Source organism: Ictalurus furcatus, chromosome 12 (genome assembly GCF_023375685.1).
Source record: "Ictalurus furcatus strain D&B chromosome 12, Billie_1.0, whole genome shotgun sequence".
Lineage (NCBI taxonomy): Eukaryota > Metazoa > Chordata > Actinopteri > Siluriformes > Ictaluridae > Ictalurus > Ictalurus furcatus.
In genome coordinates this window covers 28,282,424-28,307,156 of record NC_071266.1, presented here as the reverse complement: position 1 = coordinate 28,307,156, position 24,733 = coordinate 28,282,424, and the positions used below count along the sequence as shown (strand labels likewise).

Here is a 24,733-nt window from a genome sequence, read left to right as displayed (position 1 = left end):
AGACAGACAGATAGATAGATAGATAGATAGATAGATGGATAAATAGATAGATAGATAGACAGACAGACAGACAGACAGATAGACAGGCAAAGAGACCGATAGATAGATAGATAGATTGATGGACAGACAGATATATAGACAGGCAGACAGATAGATAGATACACAGACAGACAGATAGATTGATAGACAGACAGACAGACAGACCGATAGATAGATAGATAGACAGACAGACAGACAGCAAGATAGATAAATAGATAGATAGATAGATAGATCGATAGACAGACAGAAAGATTGATAGATAGATAGATGGATAGATAGACAGACAGAATGATGGATAGATAGATAGATAGATAGACAGATAGAACGATGGATAGATAGATAGATAGATAGATAGATAGATAGACAGATAGAACGATGGATAGATAGATAGATAGATAGATAGATAGATGTAAATGGCTTCATGATGAAACCACGATAACAATATCCTGAACTTTATGAAACTTAGAAAAGAAAGACTATAAGCATCCTAATATAAGGTTCTTGTACACAGATCGTACCGTGTGCTGTTAGTTAATCAGGTCCACTGATTTAATACGGAGTAAAAGTAACAAACATGTATACAAATAAAGGAGTAGAGTACCTAACTCACGCCAGTTCCACCCAGATTTCTGTCACTAATCAGTTCCGTCTGAATGATTTCTCTTATTCCGAATGCTGCTGTGCTAAATCTGTGTGTTGAGCTGATTATAAACACCTGGATTCAGGATTTAATGAAATGAAACCTGAAATGGAAACAGACTGTAAAGAAATGTAAAGCATTTTCGTCTGAGGAAATGTCTGTAATGAGCGTGAATATGCATCTGTGTTTCTGTGATGTTCCACAGCAGCTCATTAGGATCTCTCTAGTTCCTCGTCGAATCCAAACTGGTGTTTATTTGTAGGGTTATACGTGAACACACACAGTAGCGGCCAGTTACACACAGCAGCTTTCCTCTTTTAGCTGCTTCACTTAAACCAGACTTTAATGTATATTTTATTAGACCAGAATAACCCAACACTGCGTACGCATAAATAACTCGCCGCATCCATGACCAGTAAAGTGTTACAAAATAATGTTAGCAAAAGAAAAGTGGATGTGTGTGTGTGTGTGTGTGTGTGTGTGTGTGTGTGTGTGTGTGTGTGGTGCCGCTGTATGCGGCAAGTAAACAAAGCCGAGGGTGCCAATACTTTAATCAGTCTGCGATAATACAGTGGAAATCTGACAAAGGCACGCATTGTCTCTGGCTGAATCTGAAACACTGTACACTATTCATTCATTTCAATATGTCTATTGTAAAAAGTGCTATACAAATAAAATTGAATTGAATTGAATTGAATTCATGCGCTAGTGCACTAGGTAGGGTGTACAACACTGTTCTGTTATGTTACACCCCATGTAGTGAGCACATATAGTGAACAGAAATACATATCTGTTCATTATTTCACCTGACTGAAGGTTTCTGCATGGATTATGGGTGGGAAGGGTATAATGGCGTGAAATATCAGTGAGAAGAAAGCAGTTCTGTGTGTAAATAAAAACAAACATGAAATTTAGTGATGAAATTGAGACGTTTCCTTTTTAAAGCCACTGACAGAGAAGAAGAAAAACAGTCACTACACTACTGGAGATCGCTGAGCTGTGCTGTCAGGGAGAAAAACCTGCTCTAGTTCTGTTCTACAGACATCAGTCAGGCCGATGCTGTGAATACCATTGGCCAATCAGTGATCTGTACTCTTTCTAGCTCCGCCCACATGATTATGGTTAATTGCTGAGCCGCAGAGTCATCTCGTGTTCCATTCATCATGAGAAATTATCCCACTCGATGCCCAGCTGACTGTGAACTTACTGCTCAATGTGTGTGTGTGTGTGTGTGTGTGTGTGTGTGTGTGTGGGCTGGATGTGTTAGCACTCCGCTAGCCCACCGAGAGTGTGTGGGTCGGGTTCGCACACTGGGTAAAGAGCACTGTTTGGCAGGTTAGGTTGCTATGGGAACCGGGTCTTGGACAGGGAGAGTGCAGAAACTCTCAAACACACACACACACACACACACACACACACCAATCATTACTATTGAATGTCTACCTAATAAAACAGAAACTCAGTCTATGGATCTAATGAAAGTCCCACATTTCCATATATGGACATCAAGACAATCCCACTAGACACTTTAGGTGTGTTAAAACTCTAAATCTCAAGAGCATCCAATTAAACAATTCAACAAAGCAGCTCGACGAGAGCTGGCAGTTTAAGTGCTGTATCCCAAATGACACATTTGTAGGGTACAGGAGGCAGGCCGAGAGAAATAGGAGAGTGAGGCAAATCGATGTCCTTAGTGGGGCAGGAAGGCAGAGCGACTGAGGTGGGGCAGGGAGGGTGGGAGATGGTTTCAGCCTGGCTGGAAAGCTCCTTCTTGATATACGCCCTGAGGGAGTACATCACGTCAAGCTTTAATCAGCGATCCTCTCCCCTCTTTCTCCCACTTCAGCCGGTTCTCCTCCAACAGGGCCTCCTGGGTCCATTTTATACGGTTCTGTCAGGGCTGGAGGCAACGACGGATGCAAGTGCAGATTAAGGTTTGAAACTATGAACACGTGGAAATGTTCCAGGACTAGACCGCAAACAGGAAACACACACACACACACACACACAAACACACAAGTGCTCGTTAATATGAATATGAATCAAGTGCAGATGCTCATGTGACAGTGATACAGTGGGGTGCAGTGGCTGCTGGGAATCGTAGTCCCGAGATAGTTCCTGTATCTCCATGACAGTATGTAACGCTAGCTATGTTTTGTGAGTAAAAGAACTCTACAGTCTGGAGAAGGTGATGTATAACACAGCATGAGGAAATGATGTCCTCCGGGCTGAAAGCAGTGGGATGAGAAGTTAATGGAGAAATGCATCATGGGATACAGTGAACATTACCTGCAGCCTGCAGTAAAGAGTTAGCACATTAGCTCTATGGTCCAGTATGTGTCTGATCTCTCCTTTTACTCATATACAAGTCAGAATAAGATCAGTAACACATTCTACATGCATAAATCCCACATACATAAATCATTATAACTAATAACTAATAATGCCTCATAAAGGTGTAATAATGCCTCATAAATCTCTAATAATGTCTCATAAATCTCTAACAATCTCTCATAAATCTTTAATAATCCCTCATAAATCCCTAATAATGCCTCATAAATCTAATGCCTCAAAAATCTCTAACAATCCCTCATAAATCTCTAATAATGCCTCATTAATCTCTAATAATCCCTCATAAATCTAATGCCTCATAAATCTCTAATAATGCCTCATAAATCTCTAATAATGCCTCATAAAGCTCTAATAATCCCTCATAAATCTAATGCCTCATAAATCTCTAATAATGCCCCATAAACCTCTAATAATGCCTCATAAATCTCTAAGAATCCCTCATAAATCTCTAATAATGCCTCATAAACCTCTAATAATGCCTCATAAACCTCTAATAATGCCTCATAAATCTCTAATAATGCCTCATAAACCTCTAATAATGCCTCATAAATCTCTAATAATGCCTCATAAAGCTCTAATAATCCCTCATAAATCTAATGCCTCATAAATCTCTAATAATGCCCCATAAACCTCTAATAATGCCTCATAAATCTCTAAGAATCCCTCATAAATCTCTAACAATCCCTCATAAATCTCTAATAATGCCTCATAAACCTCTAATAATCCCTCATAAATCTCTAATAATGCCCCATAAACCTCTAATAATGCCTCATAAATCTCTAAGAATCCCTCATAAATCTCTAACAATCCCTCATAAATCTCTAACAATGCCTCATAAATCTCTAAGAATCCCTCATAAATCTCTAACAATCCCTCATAAATCTCTAATAATGCCTCATAAACCTCTAATAATCCCTCATAAATCTCTAATAATGCCTCATAAACCTCTAATAATGCCTCATAAATCTCTAAGAATCCCTCATAAATCTCTAATAATGCCTCATAAATCTCTAATAATGCCTCATAAACCTCTAATAATCCCTCATAAATCTCTAATAATGCCTCATAAATCTCTAATAATGCCTCATAAACCTCTAATAATCCCTCATAAATCTCTAATAATACCTCATAAATCTCTAATAATGCCTCATAAACCTCTAATAATGCCTCATAAATCTCTAATATTGCCTCATAAAGCTTTAATAATGCCTCATAAAGCTCTAATAATGCCCCATAAAGCTCTAATAATGACTTCAGTAACATAATCATTTCATTTTATGTATATCTTCAAAATATAACATGACTATAACAACCATCACTAGCATTAACAACACATCTAACTAGCCTAGCATGTGGTTTCTGGTTACCACACTGTCATCCCATAATAATTTACATATTGAAATGTGATAGGTTCAGGCTGTGGAGTTTAATCTGTGACATCATATCTGAGCTCATATATAGCCGCGCCCCCCAAATTTACATGGTGAAAGTTACTTTAAAGATAAAATTAACATAAAAAACCATCTGTATAATCAAAATGAACACCAGAACAGAGGGTGATGTCATGATGGTGATGATGGTGTCATGAGCTCCTCTTTTTGCTTGTTTAAAGTCATTTTAGAGCTGAAGATTAATACATTTAGGTTCAGGACCTGTAGGGTTTTGGGTTCTCTGGACGGTTCCTCCAGGGCTGTCCATGTTAACATATCTAGCATTCTAAAGAGGTTCTACTCACATCTGACACTGAAACTCTCTGTTTTGTGTGTGTGTGTGTGTGTGTGTGTGTGTGTGTGTGTGTGTGTGTGTGTGTGTTGTGTACTCTGTATTAAGCTGTTTAGAGATTCCTGTCTTTCTATTTGCTGCGATTGACCTTGTGCAGCGATTCTCTCTCTCTCTCTCTCTCTCGCGCGCTCTCTCTCTCTCTCTCTCTCTCTCTCTCTCTCTCTCTCTCTTATGTGTGTGCACACTCTTACGTCAAACCTCAGTATAGAAGCGGTTGCTATCTAACCCGTGCTCTCGACCGTCCCAGTTTAACGGTGTATTTTAAGACTTTCCCTGATGGACTGAAGTGAATTCTGTCGCTGTGGCCTCTAAACCCAGGACATCTATTCACACTCTAAATCACTATAACTGTAATGTTTATAATAAAAATTATCCAATTAACAAACACATCGATTTCATTTTGATATTCTGACGATCAAGATCGTCATCTCTTACGTCCTTATTCAGAGTTGAGTTAATCCTGGAATCACACTCGTCAGCATTCGGACCTCAGGTGTAGCTCCAGACTCGAGAACTTTCAGCATGCATGTGAGAGTTACACATAGGGGCGGAGTTTATTTCAAACTGAGACGTGTCTCCTTTATGTATCTTTCTGATATTTGAGCTCATGCTCAGGTTTCTTGTGTGATATGGGCTTGAGTGAGGAGCATTACGTGATTAAGCAGTGTTAAGCCCAGCGCCACTGTCTGACAGTTTGATCTAACCACAATACCTCACCCTAAAATGGATGTTTTGGCTGTAAATGCACTCAAGCACGCTATGGAAAGTCATTCGATGACAATATTAAACGCATAAATATAAAACATTCATTGGTTAATCCTTCACCATTTTTTTTTCTTGCATGGAGGACGTCTGAGGAGACTTGTCTTAATCGGAGATGTCGCGTGCCTCGAGAACTAATTTATTATTATTTTTTTAAATGCCTGAACTTAAAATGAGCTGAAAGTGTAGCAGATGAGCACTCTGTCTGATTATTCTTCAAACCACGGCCATGGTTTCTTTACAGGCGAGCACATCGAATTAATAAAACCATTGGCATGTGTATAAAAAGCATCCCATTTACATTTATGGCATTTGGCAGACGCCCTTATACAGAGTGACTTACATTTATTTTATTTATATAGCTGAGTAATTGAGGGTTAAAGGCCTTGATCAAGGGCCCAACAGTGGTAGCTTGGCAGTGCTGGGGTTTGAACTCCTGACCTTCTGTTCAGTAACCCAAAGCATTTAACCAATTCCCCACCACTGCCGCACCGCCCCACCACTGCCCCACTTAGCCACCACTGCCCGACCACTGACCCACCACTGCCCCATTGAGCCACCACTGCCTGACCACTGCCCTACCACTGCCCCACTGACCCACCACTGCCCCACTGAGTCACCACTGCCCCACCTCTGCCCCACTGAGCCACCACTGCCTGACCACTGCCCCACCACTGCCCCACTGAGCCACCACTGCCCCACCACTGCCCCATTGAGCCACCACTGCCCCACCACTGAGCCACCACTGCCCCACCACTGAGCCACCACTGCCCTATACACATTATGATTTCATGACCTCGATTAATGTCTCGTTCGCTTTGTTAAGCGTGCAAATAACTGTCAGAGGTTGATATAAAACAGATAAAATGTAAAATAACAGGTGTGCTGGATCAAGTGCTATTTTATGTGCTGCTGAAAAATGAGTGTGGATGCCATTTTGTTCAATTAAAGCAAATTCGCAGTGATTCATGTGATTTGCAAAGCAATAGTGTTAGGGTTAGGGTTACCTAGGGTTAGGGTTATGGTTACCTAGGGTTATGGTTACCTAGGGTTAGGGTTACCTAGGGTAGGGTTACCTAGGGTTAGGATTACCTAGGGTAGGGTTACCTAGGGTTAGGGTTATGGTAATCCTAACCCTAACCCTAACCCATCTCTTGGTTTTACATGACATGATGTTACATTTGACAGGAAAGAAAAAAGCACAATTTACTTTTTCAGTCCACATTTTCTAGCCCTGATTTTTTATTTATTTATTTTGTACAGGTGAGTGTTTGTGTTTAAAGGCAGTGCTGTAGATGCTGTTAAAAATAAACCCAAAAACATCTGAGACACTTCTACTTAAGAACAAACTGACAACCTTGGGGGAGATTTTAATCATCTGATTGTGGTGCAGATAATGAACTTGAGCCGGTATGTAACCCGACTCTGAATATGAGGAACTTTCCCATGTAAATATTTTGGACAGACACACCTCATATTAACTCAGTTGCATCACTTTCCTCTATGTTCTATATGTCATTCTCCCTACTGCTCTCAGCCAATCACAACACATCTAACATTTTAGACTTATATTAGTGATGAAAGTGCTGCTGCCCATGAGTAATTCTTATAATTCTAACACATGAAACCAAAAAAAAAAAACATTGATGGTGGGAAAATGTGATTTTTTTTGTTTCCTGTAGCATATCTACGTCAGCTGAATCATAAAGCCCCATTAAACACAGGTCTTTTACGTCCATTTGCGTTCTCTCCCACTGTAAAGTGCACTTTAGCTCAGATCTGGTCTGCTTCCAGGCCTGAAGATGTTTCCTGCAGCTCTCTGAGTCTCTAATTTAACCATGTTTCACACCACAGTCCTGCTTTGAAGCTCAGATTTACTCCACACGTGTAAATCTCATCTCGTTTATCCGATGCCCATTACGTTCAGACGGACAGGTGGATGGACAGCATCTCATATAGGCTGATAATAATACACTAATGCAGTGTGATGTTATTTCACACGTGTCTCTGCACTGTGAGAGGACGTTGTTAGCGTTTACGCCCAAGATAAGAATTCTAGCAGAACATTACAGTTCTAGGAACCTTTGGTGCAAGTTTTCCGAGAACAGAAGTAATACATGTAGTAATAACTATATAGTATAGTACTTTACATGTGTTTAATAACTATACATATATAGTGATGGAAAATCATAATAATAATAACCATAAAGCCTCATTAAAGCGGATGTTTGTTTTTTTTTTAATGATTGCAGAAACGTTATTTCTGGAGCATTACAGTCTAAACTTATTATTACCTGTTGACAGAGGTGGACTGGGACCAAAATGTGGCGCTGGACGTTCTGGCCCACAGCAGCCCACCACACGGCACATCACAACAACGCCCACTGGTGTGCAGACTAATTTTTAACACCACTTGCTAGTATAAGAATATAACAATACAGAAATAATCCGTTTGTAAAATAAAGAGAAACAGACAGAAGAACAGTAAGACAAACAATGTTTATAATGTATAATGTGGGTCATCATCACTGACCCTGCTTTCATTATCTTAATATCTAATATTGAATATTACTCTAGCAAGTTTTGTAGCTGAGATTGTCCATCTCTAGGATGTTTCCCACAGCTAAACACAACGTTTCTCAAGCTGTGATCTGTTAAACTGCTCGGCAGGTTGATCGCGAACACAGATCACGAATAGAACAAGCTTGTAGTGTAGTCGGCTCGCTAGTTAGAGGAGTTTCCCCAACGTTTATCAGTGTCACTGCGTATCAGAAAATCTCCGTATGAGCTGCGAAAACATTCACGCCTAGCTTCAGCAAAAGATGATAAATGAGGCCTGTGAGCTGTTTAGTATTTGGACACCTATAAAAATGTATCCTGCCTTGTATGTTTGTCAGCGTTTATTTAAATATTTATAAATATTTAAGCTGTTTTTAAAAGAAAATTAAATCAGTGTGTGCTGAATATCGGCTGAGACTAGCTAAGAAGATATTCCGTGTGACGAGATTAGGGTTCACTAATAGGACGATGAAATAATATATGAAAATATAAAAATTAGCTAGCAGCTGTACATGACTATCTTAGCAGTGAGCTAGTGAACTCTCAGGTTTGTAGATGGAGTAAACGTGCAGCTCTGATACTCCAGTGTGTTCTTACACGCGACTGCGAAGTGGTCCAGAGTCATGCGCTACGTAGTGAACGCGGTGTGCTTTCAGTCCTACAGTGAGAGATTACTCAGTGCTGCATGCTGCAGGAGGGAGGTGTTATTGTATTTTTATAGCGTTCATGCTCCTCAACACTCGCCCGTTCCCCTGCTCCCTGTCCGTATTGTTCGAGTGGAGAGGATCAGAGCTTGCTGCGGGTGAACACACCTCCCCTGAGGACGCCTCAGCGCCTGACGCTGGATCTCGATTTCTCCTTCCGATGTGCAGCGTGACTCGATTTCATTCACAGATCTCACGCATGGGTGAAGAAATCAGCTGTTACTCTGGCAGCGTGGGTTACAGAGCTCTGAAAATCCCCCTGATGCTCAGAGAACCAGCGTGAGAGAAATGTGATGTTGTAATAAAGTGTAGTGGATCAGGAGGGTTCTGTGGGTGGTAGCTGAAGGTGTTGTTACTAAACTACAAAACTTTATTGAACTCTCACTGGTAGCACTATGACCGAATTACCCATAATGCACTGCGCCATTAGAAGATCGTGTATAATGAATAGTGTGTGTGTGTGTGGTTTGGGCTCTGTTCCACAAGTTCTGAATTGTGATTGGTCAGAAGGTGTTGATTAATTTTCTAGAACAGCAGCTCTGACAGTAGTGCAGGTTTATACTGTATTAATGCGCTCGTGCTGGTAGCGTATTGTTTCTATAGTAACAGCTCACGCAGAGGGACTCGTACGAATTTTATTCGCATATACGCATTTTATTTTTAAATCGTAACGTTTCAGGACAGAGGAGTTTCTCGGTAACATGACAAGCTATTGAATAGAGAGAGAGAATAAAGAGAGAGAATAGAGACAGAGAATAAAGAGAGAGAATAGAGACAGAGAATAAAGAGAGGGAATAAAGAGAGGGAATAGAGAGAGAGAGAGAATAAAGAGAGAGAATATAGAGAGAGAGAATAAAGAGAGGGAATAAAGAGGGAATAGAGAGAGAGAATAGAGAGAGGGAATAGAGGGAGAGAATAGAGGGAGAGAATAGAGACAGATAATAAAAAGAGGGAATAAAGAGAGGGAATAGAGAGAGAGAGAATAGAGAGAGAGAGAATAAAGAGAGGGAATAGAGGGAGAGAATAGAGAGAGAGAATAGAGAGAGAGAATAAAGAGAGGGAATAAAGAGAGGGAATATAGGGAGAGAATAGAGAGAGAGTATAGAGACAGAGAATAAAAAGAGGGAATAAAGAGAGGGAATAGAGAGAGAGAGAATAGAGAGAGAGAATAGAGAGAGAGAATAAAGAGAGGATGGTGAGGGAACGAATGTTTATAGCTGCTATAGTGTAAGTGAGAACAGTTTTATGGACAGTATTTAATTTAACTAAAAACAGATCAAAAGGAAATTAAAGTTTGACCTCTAACTGGTACAAAGTGCTGACACTGGAGACTTTAAAAAAAACAAACAAAAAAAACCACACACAATCTGTTCACATGGCGTGTTTATGCTCCTCTCAGAGCTGCTGGAATAGAAAAGGAAGCAACACGTTCTAGCCAATCAGAATGCAGGATTCAGATGTGCTTCAGTGTAAACTAAATGTCATGGAACTCAGGCAGAAATCAGCTGTTTCTTATAAACAGTTACGACTAACAACAACAGAGTATATTCCAACAAACTCTCTCTACACCCGAGGTGTTGCAAAGGATTATGGGATAGTGAAAGACACATGTAGACACTTCAAATAGGAGTTAAAAAAAAACACAGCCAGTGTTTAAAAAGGAAATTCCCACAGAAGATGCAAGTGTACTAAAGATAGCTGTGTGTGTGTGTGTGTGTGTGTGTGTGTGTGTGTGTGTGTGTGTGTGTGTGTGAGTGTGTGTGTGTGTGTTTTATCTCAGCTCTGTTGGTGGTCTGTAATTAGCTCAGAGCTGATAGCAGCATCAGAGGACCAGGAACAATCTGAGAAACTCTCACGCTTTGGAAATCGCTGCCGTTTGTTGTTGCTGGAGTAATTAGGATGTACTTAGCACCCTGATTTATGCCCAGTGGTAGCGCTGTGCTGCTTCTAGCACCATGTGATACACCGTGCCATGCGGCGATGATACTTTGGTTAAATAATAATAATAATAATAATAATAATAATAATAATGTATTATTTATACACTTGTACACATGGTAGCTGAATGTAGTTAGAGATAAATGAAAAAAAAAAAATTTTTTATAGAATGCACAAGGGAACGCATCAGAAGATAAATAAGTGCCAGGATATAAATTGTACACAAATGTAGAATTATAGAATATTTTTGAATGAAAATAATTCAAATAATTTTTTAGAAATACAAAGATGTAAAATCAAAACAGAGGAATTACTTCCAATGAAAAAGCCAAAAGCGGTATTTTATTATGATTCAGTCAAACAACGCAGCGTTACAGCTCATGGAGATGAAAAATCCCCGCAGCCTTCTTTTCCCCAGCTGATTAACACGGGTCATTACACGAGCAACCAGCTCGTCCTCCACTGTTTCTCCTCTTTCACGCACAAACACCCTCCTGATTAACCCGGCTAATTATTTGCCCAGCACTAGCCATGTTTATTTATTCAAGACGCTCACAAAAAGGCTCATTTTTCTGAACGAGGCTCTGTGCAACCTCCTCTTCGGTCCCATCCTTCTCTCGGGACACAGAAGAAACCCCCACGATCCTCAGCACGGACGCCGGGGAGTAATTAGCGCAGCTCATTCCGTCGGCGTGAGCGCCTGCGTTTATTCCAGACGCTCTGAACGAGGCTCATATGTATGTGCACAGGCGCTAACCCGGGTCGGCTAATCAACAGCGCTCACGGCTCTTTCCCTGAGCCAGCCACTCCATCACGGTCAGAGCGGAGAGACGGCGCGGCATAAATCAGCGGCGCCTCGAATAAACGGCGGGAGACGGCTGTCAGACGGCAGTGTCAGTCACGCACGCCGACGCGCCGTGTTCACAAGCCGGAGTTAATTGGCTCGATTTCTCCTCGTCCCGGCGGGGACGGTGAGGGCTCTTGATTAGGTTCCGCCGAATCAATCAGCGAGAACACCCGGCTCCATTTTGGGGATCTGCAGCAGTGCGCCAGCGAGGCGAGAAGAACCAGCACGCATGAGGAGTTTTCAAAAAAAAATAAAAAAACAGGAAGAAACTTTGTTGCTGAGACATGAGGACAGGAACGAAAAGTTTCCACCTCAAACTTCCATCATGGGTTTTGAGATTGCAGGCACGGTGACGGGTTGTAACGCAGCGGTTAAAACGTTGGATTACTGAGCAATCGCTCATGAGTTCAAATCCCAGCGCTTCCACTCCTGGGCCCTTGAGCAACGCCCTCAACTCTCGACTGCTCAGTTGTCTAATGAGATAAAGGTGTCTGCTAAATACCATCAAAACATCAGTCACGCTAGTCCCGAGCTCTTTGTGTCACTTTTCTTTAGTTTCAGTGATAAATACTAGTAGTTCAACATATCTCCTGAAGCTAGCGTAAACACAATTAAACATTTAAATGCACTAATCAGTGTGTGTCTTATTTACATGTCACGGTGTTAGCGTGCTGACTTTATTACTGGGGCAGTGGCTCATTGGTTAAAGGCTCTGGGTTACTGATCAGAAGGCCAGGAGTTCAAGCCCCAGCACTGCTAAACTACCACTGTTGGGCCTTTGAGCAAGGCCCTTAACCCTCAGTTGTTCAGGTGTATAAATGAGATAAATGTAAGTCGCTCTGGATAAAGGCGTCTGCCAAATACCGTAAATGTAATGTACTGGCTACGTACACACACCAGAGGCACGAGCATTCTCTGCTACTTCCTTCCCAGCTTTATTTTTATTCCTAATGTCTCTACACGTTTAACGAGCGACCATATACGACAGCGTAAAATGAAACCGCGGTTGTTCGTTTTTCTTCCATTTCCTGCGTTAAAGAGTAAATGGGAACTAATGATGCTAGTTCCTGAGACAGCAGCTCATCTGATGCAAGTTCCTGAGTCAGCAGCTCATCTCATGCTAGTTCCTGAGACAGCAGCTCATCTGTCGCTTCATCAATGAGGGATCAGTCGCTCTCTCACCAGCTCCTCTGTTAAATAAACGTCTCCTTAGGACAAAAAAACCCCAAAAAACGTCACCATACCAACCATTACAAACATTCTTTTTTTCTGTCCCTGTGAATGAGCTGTTACCATAGAAACGATCATGTATTAAAATGCTTTATTTATAAGAAGTACACAATTCAAACAAACACTCACCTCGCCATTTTGTGATTGTGTTCATGTGACTGTTCAAATGAAATAGAGCGCTCTGTGTTGTCCCAAACGCTCTTATACTAGTGCTGTGTGGAAAAACTAGAACCCTGCCTCACACACACACACACACACACACACACAGCTATACACATAACCATCATCTGATTTCCCCTTTCCTCTCGGAGATGTTTCCTCTTACTGAAAAGGGTGTATTTAATGAAATCTGTCGTGACGAGTATAAATATTGTGGTGATTTATTCGCTGAAGACCGAAATGTCACCGCACACGTAAACGTCGACGTTAATTACCGGCTCGTTTCCAGATCTGTGGCGTAATTTCCCAGTTTACAGCGTCGACACAAAGCCAGACGTTTCCTCTGGGTTAAAGCGTTTTGTCGTGTGTTGCTGCGTTTAAAGCTTCCGCTTTATTCCTCTGTTCTGCTTTAATTAGTGGAAAAACACGCCGAGCGATTAATCCAGCAGAGAAAAGAGGAAAATGTCTGATTTCATTCAGCTTGTGTCTTCGTGTAATCAGGTTTAATTATGCCATTTTTAAAAACTTTAATTAAAACATGTGAGGTTTGACACATTTGGTGTAATCAAACTTCATTTATTATTCATTTATTTGATTCTTTCAGTGAAAGAGATTGGGTTTGCAGCTTTTCTCCAGTTCTGCGTTTGTCTCAGGGTTTGTGAAAATTGTGTACACGTTTTTTTCATACGCATGCTAGCGTATACGCATTGCCTTCGTACGCATTGCCTTCGTACGCATTGCCTTCGTTCGCATTGGCTTCGTACACATTGGCTTCGTGCACATTGGCTTCGTGCACATTGGCTTCGTACGCATTGCCTTCGTGTGCACTGCCTTCGTGCGCATTGCCTTCGTTCGCATTGGCTTCATAAACATTGCCTTCGTACGCATGGGCTTCGTACGCATTGGTTTAGTATGCATTGCCTTCGTACGCATGGGCTTTGTACGCATTGCCTCGTACGCATTGCCTTCGTATGCATGGGCTTCATACGCATTGCCTCGTACGCGTGGGCTTCGTACGCATAGGCTTCGTGCGCATTGCCTCGTACGCATTGCCTTTGTTCGCATTGCCTTCGTACGCATTGCCTTCGTACGCATAGGCTTAGTACGCATTGCCTTCGTACGCATTGCCTTCGTACGCATAGGCTTAGTACGCATTGCCTTCGTACGCATTGCCTTCGTACGCATTGCCTTCGTACGCATAGGCTTAGTACGCATTGCCTTCGTACGCATTGCCTTCGTACGCATAGGCTTAGTACGCATTGCCTTCGTACGCATTGCCTTCGTACGCATAGGCTTAGTACGCATTGCCTTCGTACGCATAGGCTTAGTACGCATTGCCTTCGTACGCATTGCCTTCGTACGCATTGCCTTCGTACGCATAGGCTTAGTACGCATTGCCTTCGTACGCATTGCCTTCGTACGCATAGGCTTCGTACGCATAGCTTTCGTACGCATTGCCTTCGTACACATAGGCTTCGTACGCATTGCCTTCGTACACATAGGCTTCGTACGCATTGCCTTCGTACACATAGGCTTCGTACGCATAGCTTTTGTAAGCATTGCCTTTCAAAGTGTACTCCAGTTGACATGTATGCATGCGCATTACGACATCCTGTGCTGAGGAAGAACATGATGGAGCTGTGTAAAATACTAAGTTACTGTTACTGCCCTGAAGTGATTATTTTCCTCTAACAGCACGTCCTGAAGTGTTTTATTCCTCTTACACCACACCTACGCTGATTTATTAAAGAATCATGTGTTTTTACGTTTATAGTTACTTTTAACTCCTCCACCTCCTCCCCCTCCTCCCCTTCATCCACCTCCTCCTCCTCCACCTCCTCCCCTCCTCCTCCTCCCACTCCTCCAGCTCCTCCTCAACCCCTCCTCCTCCACCTCCTCCTGCCCCTCCTCCTGCTCCTCCTCCTCCTCCACCTACCCCTCCTCCTCCCACTCCTCCCACTCCTCCACCTCCTCCTCCTCCACCACCTCCTCCCCTCCCTCCTCCTCCTCCTTCCCCTCCTCCTCTCTTCCCTCCACCTCCCCCTCCTCCTTCTCCCCCTCCTCCTGCCCCTCCTCCTCCTCCTGCTATTCACTCACTCACTGTGACAGGGACAGCTCCGTCCACTTCTCAGACCCCTTTAGTTATCTTTTTTTCTTTCAAAAAAGCACCTAGTGACAAAATCTAGTGACTTTTTTGGGCAAACCTTGCCAACTTTCCACACGAGTGCGAGGTCTTGATTTCCCCCTACAGGTAATCTCTCTCTCTCTCTCTCTCTCTGCGGCAGAGAGGAGCAGCACATTCATTAGTTTCTAATTTTTGTCTCTGAGGGATCATTTTACATGTAAATATGGCCGAAATCACAGCACAGCCGCTGTCGATAACGTGTATGTACAATGATTTTGTTAGAGGACATTGTGGTTATAAAATCAGGGTTTAATCAGTGCAGAGCAGCAGCTTGGAAATGGCTGGGAAGTGACTGCTGGTGAACATGTGGTCTCTTAATGCACCGCGTTCAGTCACTATTTCATACTCGTTCCCTTTTCTGACAACAGAAGCAGAAAAAAATGCATTAATGTGAGCAGCTTTATTGGGAATTAAAATACAGTATGTGAGCACAGAGAGTAGGAAACATTAAAAGGGCTGACACTAGGCAGAATTATTATTATTATTATTATTATTATTATTATTATTATTATTATTATTATTATTATCCATCCATCCATCCATCTTCTACCACTTACTCCTTTTCAGGGTCACGGGGGAACCTGGAGCCTATCCCAGGGAGCATCGGGCACAAGGCGGGGTACACCCTGGACAGGGTGCCAATCCATCGCAGGGCACACACACATACACACTCACACACCCATTCATACACTACGGACACTTTAGACATGCCAGTCAGCCTACCATGCATGTCTTTGGACTGGGGGAGGAATATTATTATTATTATTATTATTGGCATTTAAAAAGAAAAAATTAAGAACATGTTTGAATGACATCTCTTTTGGGCGGCAGGGTGACTTAGTGGTTTGGCGTCTCTAACGTGTCTGTAGTGTATGAATGGGTGTGCGATGGGTTGGCGCTCCATCCAGGGTGTCCCCGGCCTCCTGCCCTGAGTCCCCTTCAATAGGCTCCAGGCTCCCCGCGATCCTGTGTAGGAAAAGTGCTATAGAAAATGGACGGCTGGACATCTCTTCTATAGTCCTTGAAAAAAAAAAAAAAAAATGGTGCTTGAAAGTCCTGGAATTTCATTATGGAGAATCTGTACAAACCCTGCTCTGACTGTTACAAAGCGCTGACACTGGAGACTCCTTCCGTAAATGCTGCATAAACATCTCCTTACAGAAAACCTCATCATATCAACGACTTTATCTGTTTATGCGGAGCGCCCACTGTACAGGTTCCTCACAATTGTTTCTAAAACTCAAAGATGGTTTCATCATTTTATTAGCGGCATTTTACAGGCAGCTCAAAATGCAGTATCTTCCTGCAAAATCAGAGTTGTCTATCCATACAAGAGTAAAAAGAGTCTAAGAATAGTCATTTGTGCTGAGAGAAATAACTCCAACGATGCTAATTTGGACCAAAATAAAATCAGCACGTATAAGCGATGAAATCACTGCAGGTTCCCATGTGCTACTAATGCAGTGTGAATAGGGCTGTAGAACACACCATGATTGTGTTGTCTGTTAGTAATGAAATACAAAATCGGCTTCAAACCTCCTGTCTTTTGTTAGACACGCTCTGTTTTGTTCGACATTTTGCAAGTGCACTGTAAACGATGTTGCCAACTTATAAACTTTGTGTTTAGTTTTAGAGACTTTTTTTAGACCATTTCAGTGTCTTTATTTCAAAAAAGAGCTCAGTGACAAATCTAATGACTGCCTTCGATACGGCTCCCCAGCTCACATCACAGCTGCTGTTCTACAAGCTGAGAGAGCAGGTTCACTCCACTCACCACCTGCATGTAAAACCAACAATCACTGATCATCAGTCTTCCTAACAACCAATCACTGATCACCATTCTTCTTAACAACCAATCACTGATCAGCATTGCTCCTAACAACCAATCACTGATCACCAATCTTCTTAACAACCAATCACTGATCACCATTGCTCCTAACAACCAATCACTGATCACCATTCTTCTTAACAACCAATCACTGATCAGCATTGCTCCTAACAACCAATCACTGATCACCAATCTTCTTAACAACCAATCACTGATCACCATTGCTCCTAACAACCAATCACTGATCAGCATTGCTCCTAACAACCAATCACTGATCACCATTGCTCCTAACAACCAATCACTGATCACCAGTCTTTTTAACAACCAATCACTGATCACCATTTCTCCTAACAACCAATCACTGATCACCATTGCTCCTAACAACCAATCACTGATCACCATTGCTCCTAACAACCAATCACTGATCACCATTGCTCCTAACAATCAATCACTTTGACTTTCATTACTGCAGTTTCATTTGATCTGTGTTCTTGATAGAAGTTATAGAATGTTGTAAGTATGCACATAGTTTGTTTGTGGTGTCATGACCAAAGACGACTTCTATAAGTAATAAGTTATAATCTGTTATTTTGCATTCTGATAAACTTTGATAAAATATTTCCTTCTTAAATCTTCCTTCTTCATGTAAGACATTATGATATGCAAATGAGCATGACAATTCAGTGAATATGCAGATTAGTCAGTGACATTCTGGCAACTTCTAGCATCGGTTTGTGCCTTTATTTACCTGAACAGACTTGGAACACCGTCATTTCTTTCCCTAAAGTTTTCGTTGCGTCCTGCCCTGTTTCCTGTTCCGAGCATTTTTCATTCCAGATCGTCGTTCCCGGTGGAGAGACGAGAACGTGAACATACTGCACACAGATGACGGCAGTTTTGAGTGATGTTACTTCTTTCATATTAAAGGAGACATCAGTTAAATCTGTGGTTATCTCTGTTAGCACTGACTGCTCACTTCAATTCACAGGAGGATTATGGGTAATATTTGCCATTGCCATTATTTACAGCCTGATGCATTATTATTATTATTATTATTATTATTATTATTATTATTATTATTATTATGCAGTTATTTTGTTATTTATTTGTGTGTTAAGCAGTGTAATTTGCTAATGCTGTTCTTCTGTAATAACATTGTTAATAATGTGTTTATTAATGTGTTTATTAATTAATAATGTGTTATTACTGTAATAATAACTTTAGGTGTTGCCTTTATTCATTTAAATGAATGATATTTTTCTTTCAGAGCCCCTGTAAATGTGAATCATTAGCAGCAGATTAAGTAAAGATGAATATTTCCTCCAACACTCTTAAAACTAAAGGTTCTTCATTGGTTCTTTACAGCCCTGTAGGGTATGCAAGGAACCTCCTTGTTGTCAAAAACCATTTTTTTTTTCATTGTATAGGGTTCTTGAGTTGAGCTATATGGTTCGTTAGAGATTAAAGAAGTTCTTTATGGTTCATTATAGGTTCTTCAGAGCAGTGTATTGGTTCTTCAGGAAGAAATCATCCCTTAACAGGTTAACGTGAACCCTATAAAGTGAGACTGGAAAAAGTTCTCCTAGTATCACTCTTAAGAACCTTACCGTGGTTCCTTAAAGCACTAACTAAGGGTTTTTTTTTTTGGAGAACTTATGATAACATGGTTCTTTGTGGCACTGCTGTGAAGAACCATTTTTGGGTCCTTTAAAGCACCAGTAAATAGATGGTTCTCTAAAGAATTTGAGAGTAAAAGTTTCTTTGTGCAACTTAAAAGGGTTCTCCTATGGCATAAGGCTGAAAAACCCTTTTTGGTTCTAATTGGAATGTTTATTTTTAAGCGTGAATGGGTTTAAAATGTAAATACAATACAGTGATATATTTTTCTTTTATTTTACTGAAAAGGAAATCTAATACATGAAACTACATCACACAGATTACTCCCAGTGTTTGGGTGTGTGGAGTTTGCTTCTTTGGTCATGTCCTGGAGCTGCAAGGCTAATGTTACTCACATGTAATGGAAGTTTATAGCCAGCAGTTCTCTTAGTAAGAGCTAAGAGCTCTTTAGCTCTTACTCAGAACTAAAGAGCGTGTTTGCGCAAGCTCTTAACATCCATCCATCTTCTATACTGCTCATCCTCCTGGGTTGTGGGGAACCTGGAGCCTGGGAGCATTGGGCACAAGGTGGGGCAATCACATACACACTCACACACCCATTTATACATTATGGGCATGCCAATCAGCCTACCATGCATGTCTTTGGACTGGGGGAGGAAACCGGAGTACCCGGAGGAAACCAACACATTAAAAACAACACATTCCAAGAACAGAAAACAGTTCTCTCTGCCCTAGTACAATAACATCGCGACACAGACTAGAGACCATGCTATGAATCTTTATCATGTGGTTTCTGACTCACTGCTCTCTACAAACACGTACAAAAGGCTGTCACAGAGCTGAAAAAAAAGACACAGCTCCATTAGTCCTCTTCAGTTCCTCCACACCAGCATCAGTACTCAGGTAGGGAGAGCGGCCTGAAGTCCGGAGGTTAAACGTGATTCTGATGATGATGGTGATGATGATATAGTGTATTTAATTAGTTTCAGTACGGATTTGTTTTGCTATTCTTGCTCCTCTGTTACTGTAAAATGACCCGAGTGTGGTGGTGTATTTTCTGGCTGTGCTTAAAGCAGGAATCCTTCTGTATAATTGATGAGTGTTGACGGTATGAAGCAGCAAGCAACAGCCTAATTTTTTTCCCCTGCTGAGGAGATGTTAATGTAGGACAGTTTACATTTATATACTCCTCAGGGGGCCGTCACGTTTACAGCTCACTCGCCCGCTCACTTTCCATACGGAGCATTCGTTAGCGTCTGATAGAGAATGAAAAGAAGAGAAAAATGTGTAAGAACTCGAGGACGAATTGAGAATAAAAAATTAGATACTAGAAACTGAGCTCCAGAGGAAAACCCATTATAAAGCAGCTAGTTACGTAGATAAGTTACAGATCTAAAGGCAAATTAATGCTACTTATAAAAGTTATGAAGTCTACAAAAAATTCCCATCAATGTAATGACAGGTAGCAATGGACACAAGAGTAAGGCGGGGCTCGGGATTGATCGATCCAAGGCTAGCGCTTTTAGCTGTACATCCTTGGTGCTTTTTCTGTTTATTCTCAAGAGGAATTATGCACTTTGTAAAATATGTATTTGCTCACGATGGAGAAACGTAAATGAATCATAATGGACAGGATAAACCACTTATCACGTCACGCTCACTGTGAAGAACGTTTACGTTTATCCGAGCCCGTTTTCCAGCTCACGCCGGTGACGTAAGCAGAACATAGTCATTTTCTTTCATCGCAGGTCTATCGTTAGAGGAACTTCACCGTCTTCTTCACGACATGGAGAAGACATGCGATCACACAGTCTGTTATAGACATTTTATAGACCAGATTTTATTGTGACAATAATCTTAAAAGACCACAGAACTCACAGCTTTATTACAGCTTCATTAACCTCAAGAGAGAGAGAGAGAGAGAGAGAGAGAGAGAGAAAACGAGAGGCTGTTGTTTATTCCTGCGAGCAGGAACTATCCTGGTTCCACAACATTATATCTAACAAAAACAGATAAAAATGTAACGTTTAAAACATTTAATAATTAGAAAATTGTAGTCATTGGAAAGTTGCTGTGGTATCAGAGGAACAAAATGTGCTATCGTTGGAAAATATTTAACCTGATGGTGGAACGCAGAGGGGAGTCTCGCAAAATGAATTGTACAGAACCGGTTGAACGTTCGGACCCGACCACATTTCATGATCTGAAATTGGAACCAACACTTTTACAGTTTTTCTTTAAAAAAAAAAAAAAGAAATCTAGCACTCTTCTAAAGGGAAACCCTTAAAGGTTCTATGTAGAACCCTACAACAGACTATTTCCCTAACAAAGAGGGTTCTAAAGAAAGCCCATTTTAGGAAGTTAAAGACCCGTGAAGAACCTTTGAAGAATCCACGAGTGTAACTACGACTTACGTTAAATACAAGAAAATCACTTTCACTCGTTTTCATTCTGAACTGATGTATGTTACTGAGTCACGGAGACTTTTAGAGCACAGAACATCCCTCTGACGTGATGATAGCGCACACACACACACACACACACACACACACACACACACGCACACACACACACACACACACACACACACACACACATCCCTCCTTTAAAAGGAGCTAGCTAAAGAGCACAAAGAAAGTTTTTAAGGAGTATTTCCTCCCGATGCATGAACATTGTAATCCAATAATATAATTTATATGCTACATGAATAGAACAGTGGGAAAGAAATTGTAGTGTGTGTGTGTGTGTGTGTATGTGTGTGTGTGAGAGAGAGAGAGAGAGAGAGAGACTAAGAGGGATAAGGCCTGTTTGGGATAAAAGCTGAAGCGTTGCAGGTGACAGAGTGCTGTGTGAAGTGGATAATTGGTCCCTTGATATACGGCGAGATGATGGAGCCACTAGAGTCGCCGTCTGTGCACTAATCAGCCATGTTTGTTTGTTTGTTTCTTTCTCTCATTTTTCCTCTTTAACAAGCACTTCTACAAACTCTTCATTCTGTTCATCCTAACTGTGTAATACAGTCTCCTGTTTATTTCCTGTTTTCTCATGTTACAGTGGTACAGTACAATCAGTGATTTAGTTTCACTCAGACAGGGACAGGGGCCACGCCTCCTTCACTGGTATTGACAGGTACAGAGGCCACACCTCCATCACTGAGACTGACAGGTACAGAGGCCACGCCTCCTTCACTGGGACTGACAGGTACAGAGGCCACGCCTCCTTCACTGGTACTGACAGATACAGAGGCCACGCCTCCTTCACTGGTACTGACAGGTACAGAGGCCACACCTCCTTCACTGGGACTGACAGGTACAGAGGCCACACCTACTTCACTGGGACTGACAAGTACAGAGGCCACGCCTCCTTCACTGGTACTGACAGGTACAGAGGCCATGCCTCCTTTACCTGGATTGGTACATAGAGGCCACACCTCTTTCACTGACACTGACAAGCTAATGTTCGCTAGTTTGCTAGGCAGCTTGTAGGTACTGATAGAGTGTTAACATTGATGTTCGTGAAACTAACCAGTTAGCCAGCTAGTGACAGTTATTTCCATTTCCATTAACTACATTTGGCAGACGCCCTTATCCAGAGCAACTTACAATTATCTCTTTTTGTTTTAATACAACTGAGTAGTTGAGGGTTAAGGGCCTTGCTCAAGGGCCCAGCAGTGGCAGCTTGGTGGTGCTGGGATTTGAACTCATGACATTTTAATCAAAAGTGCAATGTCCTACCCACTGAGCCACACATTATTGTATTATGCTAATGTTAAATGCTGAAAGAGTGTGTGATTTAATGATGAGCAGTATTTTATGTAAAGCAGTATGTTGAACCAAATCAGTGGTAAAAGCCTAGTCCCGCCCACATTCACATATATAGAGGCTGGTGTACAAATGGAGTTTGATTCGTGTATGTTTGTTTCTCGCTCTATTTCTCAAAACATTCTCCTCCAGCACTTATTGAAAGACAAAAGAACGCGCTCTCATCACGTCACACATCACGTCACACATCACGTTAACGCAGCAGGAAGCTTTTCTTTTGTGTTTTAGTCTGCCTGTCACCGAAAATTAAGAGCTGTGAAGCATTTTACTTGTGATGTTTATCAAGTTGCCTTGTTCATCGCGTTCACCAGCCCAGAATGAGCTGATTAGCATGCTAATCAGGAGCGCTTATCAGATATTCACACAGCGGGGAGAGTTAGCGAAGCTGAGAGCTCATCACTGCGCGGGATAAGGAGACGTAAGGGGGTTTGTTTTTCTGCATTCTCATATACACCTGTCTCTCTCTCTCTCTCTCTCTCTCTCTCTCTCTCTCTCGCTAATAGGGAACCATCATCATGACTACACGAGCCATGTCGACCTCACTGGATCTCACACACCTAAAATCGGTAAGAATCTTTCACCTTTTCACCAGGAGTGACCTTTAACATGTCAGCAGGTCTCCATGTGTGGATTTGATTCTGCAGCAGCTCACAGAAAACACACACACACACACACACACACACACACACACACACACAATAATAAGAACAGTACATAGATATTATAGTGTTCAAGTGTAAAGTAGAGTATAAAAGAATACAGTAGAATGAAATTGGATTTGAAACAGGATGTAAAAGAATGTAGCAGAAAAGCAGAATAAAATTGACTACAGGAATGGAATGAGTACAAAAATAGAATGCAAATTAACAGAATATAAAAGAATGAAATTGTGTAGAATAGAAAAATTATATAACAGAATAGAATACAATCGAACAGAATCAGGAAATATCGCATGAGTATGTGTGCTGATGTAGTGAATATCAGCCTGGCTGTGATTCGGCTGCAGTCACGAGGCCACAGTAGTCACAGGTAATTACAGGTAATTACAGGAAGTCACAGGTAATCACAGGTAATTACAGGAAATTACAGGTAGTCACAGGTAATCACAGGTAATCACAGGTACTCACAGGAAATTACAGGTGGTCACAGGTAATCACAGGAAATTACAGGTGGTCACAGGTAATTACAGGTAGTCACAGGTAATCACAGGAAATTACAGGTAGTCACAGGTAATTACAGGTAGTCACAGGTAGTCACAGGAAATTACAGGTAGTCACAGGTAATTACAGGTAGTCACAGGTAATCACAGGAAATTACAGGTAGTCACAGGTAATTACAGGTAGTCACAGGTAATTACAGGTAGTCACAGTTAATCACAGGAAATTACAGGTAGTCACAGGTAATTACAGGAAATTACAGGTAGTCACAGGTAATTACAGGAAATTACAGGTAGTCACAGGTAATTACAGGTAGTCACAGGTAATCACAGGTAGTTACAGGTAATTACAGGTAGTCACAGGCAATAACAGGTAAACAAAGGTAAACGCAGGTAATTACAGCTAATCACAGGTAGTCACAGGTAATAACAGGTAAACACAGGTAAACACAGGTAACCACAGGTAGTCACAGGTAATTACAGGTAGTCACAGTTAATCACAGGAAATTACAGGTAGTCACAGGTAATTACAGGTAGTCACAGGTAATTACAGGAAATTACAGGTAATTACAGGTAGTCACAGGTAATCACAGGTAGTTACAGGTAATTACAGGTAGTCACAGGTAATCACAGGTAGGCACAGGTAATAACAGGTAAACAAGGGTAAACGCAGGTAATTACAGCTAATCACAGGTAGTCACAGGTAATAACAGGTAAACACAGGTAATCACAGGTAGTCACAGGTAATTACAGGTAGTCAATAGAATAGAATAGAATAGAATAGAATAGAATAGAACAGAATAGAATAGAATAAATTTGGGGTGTTAGATTTCCTGGCTGTTTGGATAATAACTGTGTAAATGAGAGTGATGAGTTCGGCGTGAGTTGTTTATCGGATCAGGTCACAGCTGGAGTTTCAGTTGGTTAAGGCTGATTGTCAGTAATGAGTGTAGAATTGAAACGAGACCGGGGTGTTGTGGGATCTGCGAATGTGAATGAGATGAAGTGAGAGGAGGCATCGCCATGACGACAGGAGGAGAAACGAAAACAGCAGCACAGGGCTGATTGAATTACAGTGCAGATTTCAGCCCCAATTCCATCTACTGCACGTGTT

The 24,733-nt window shown here is 41.5% G+C and overlaps 1 protein-coding gene across 1 annotated transcript in view; it reads left to right on the top strand.

Annotated features, from left to right (window-relative positions):
- The window catches only part of LOC128615567 (protein shisa-6-like), an 85,922-nt gene that overhangs the window by 47,804 nt on the left and 13,385 nt on the right, over positions 1-24,733 (top strand). Inside the window, exon 5 of the mRNA XM_053637762.1 lies at positions 22,967-23,029. Coding sequence (XP_053493737.1) covers positions 22,967-23,029 — 63 coding nt within the window. The remainder of the gene's footprint in view (positions 1-22,966; positions 23,030-24,733) is intronic.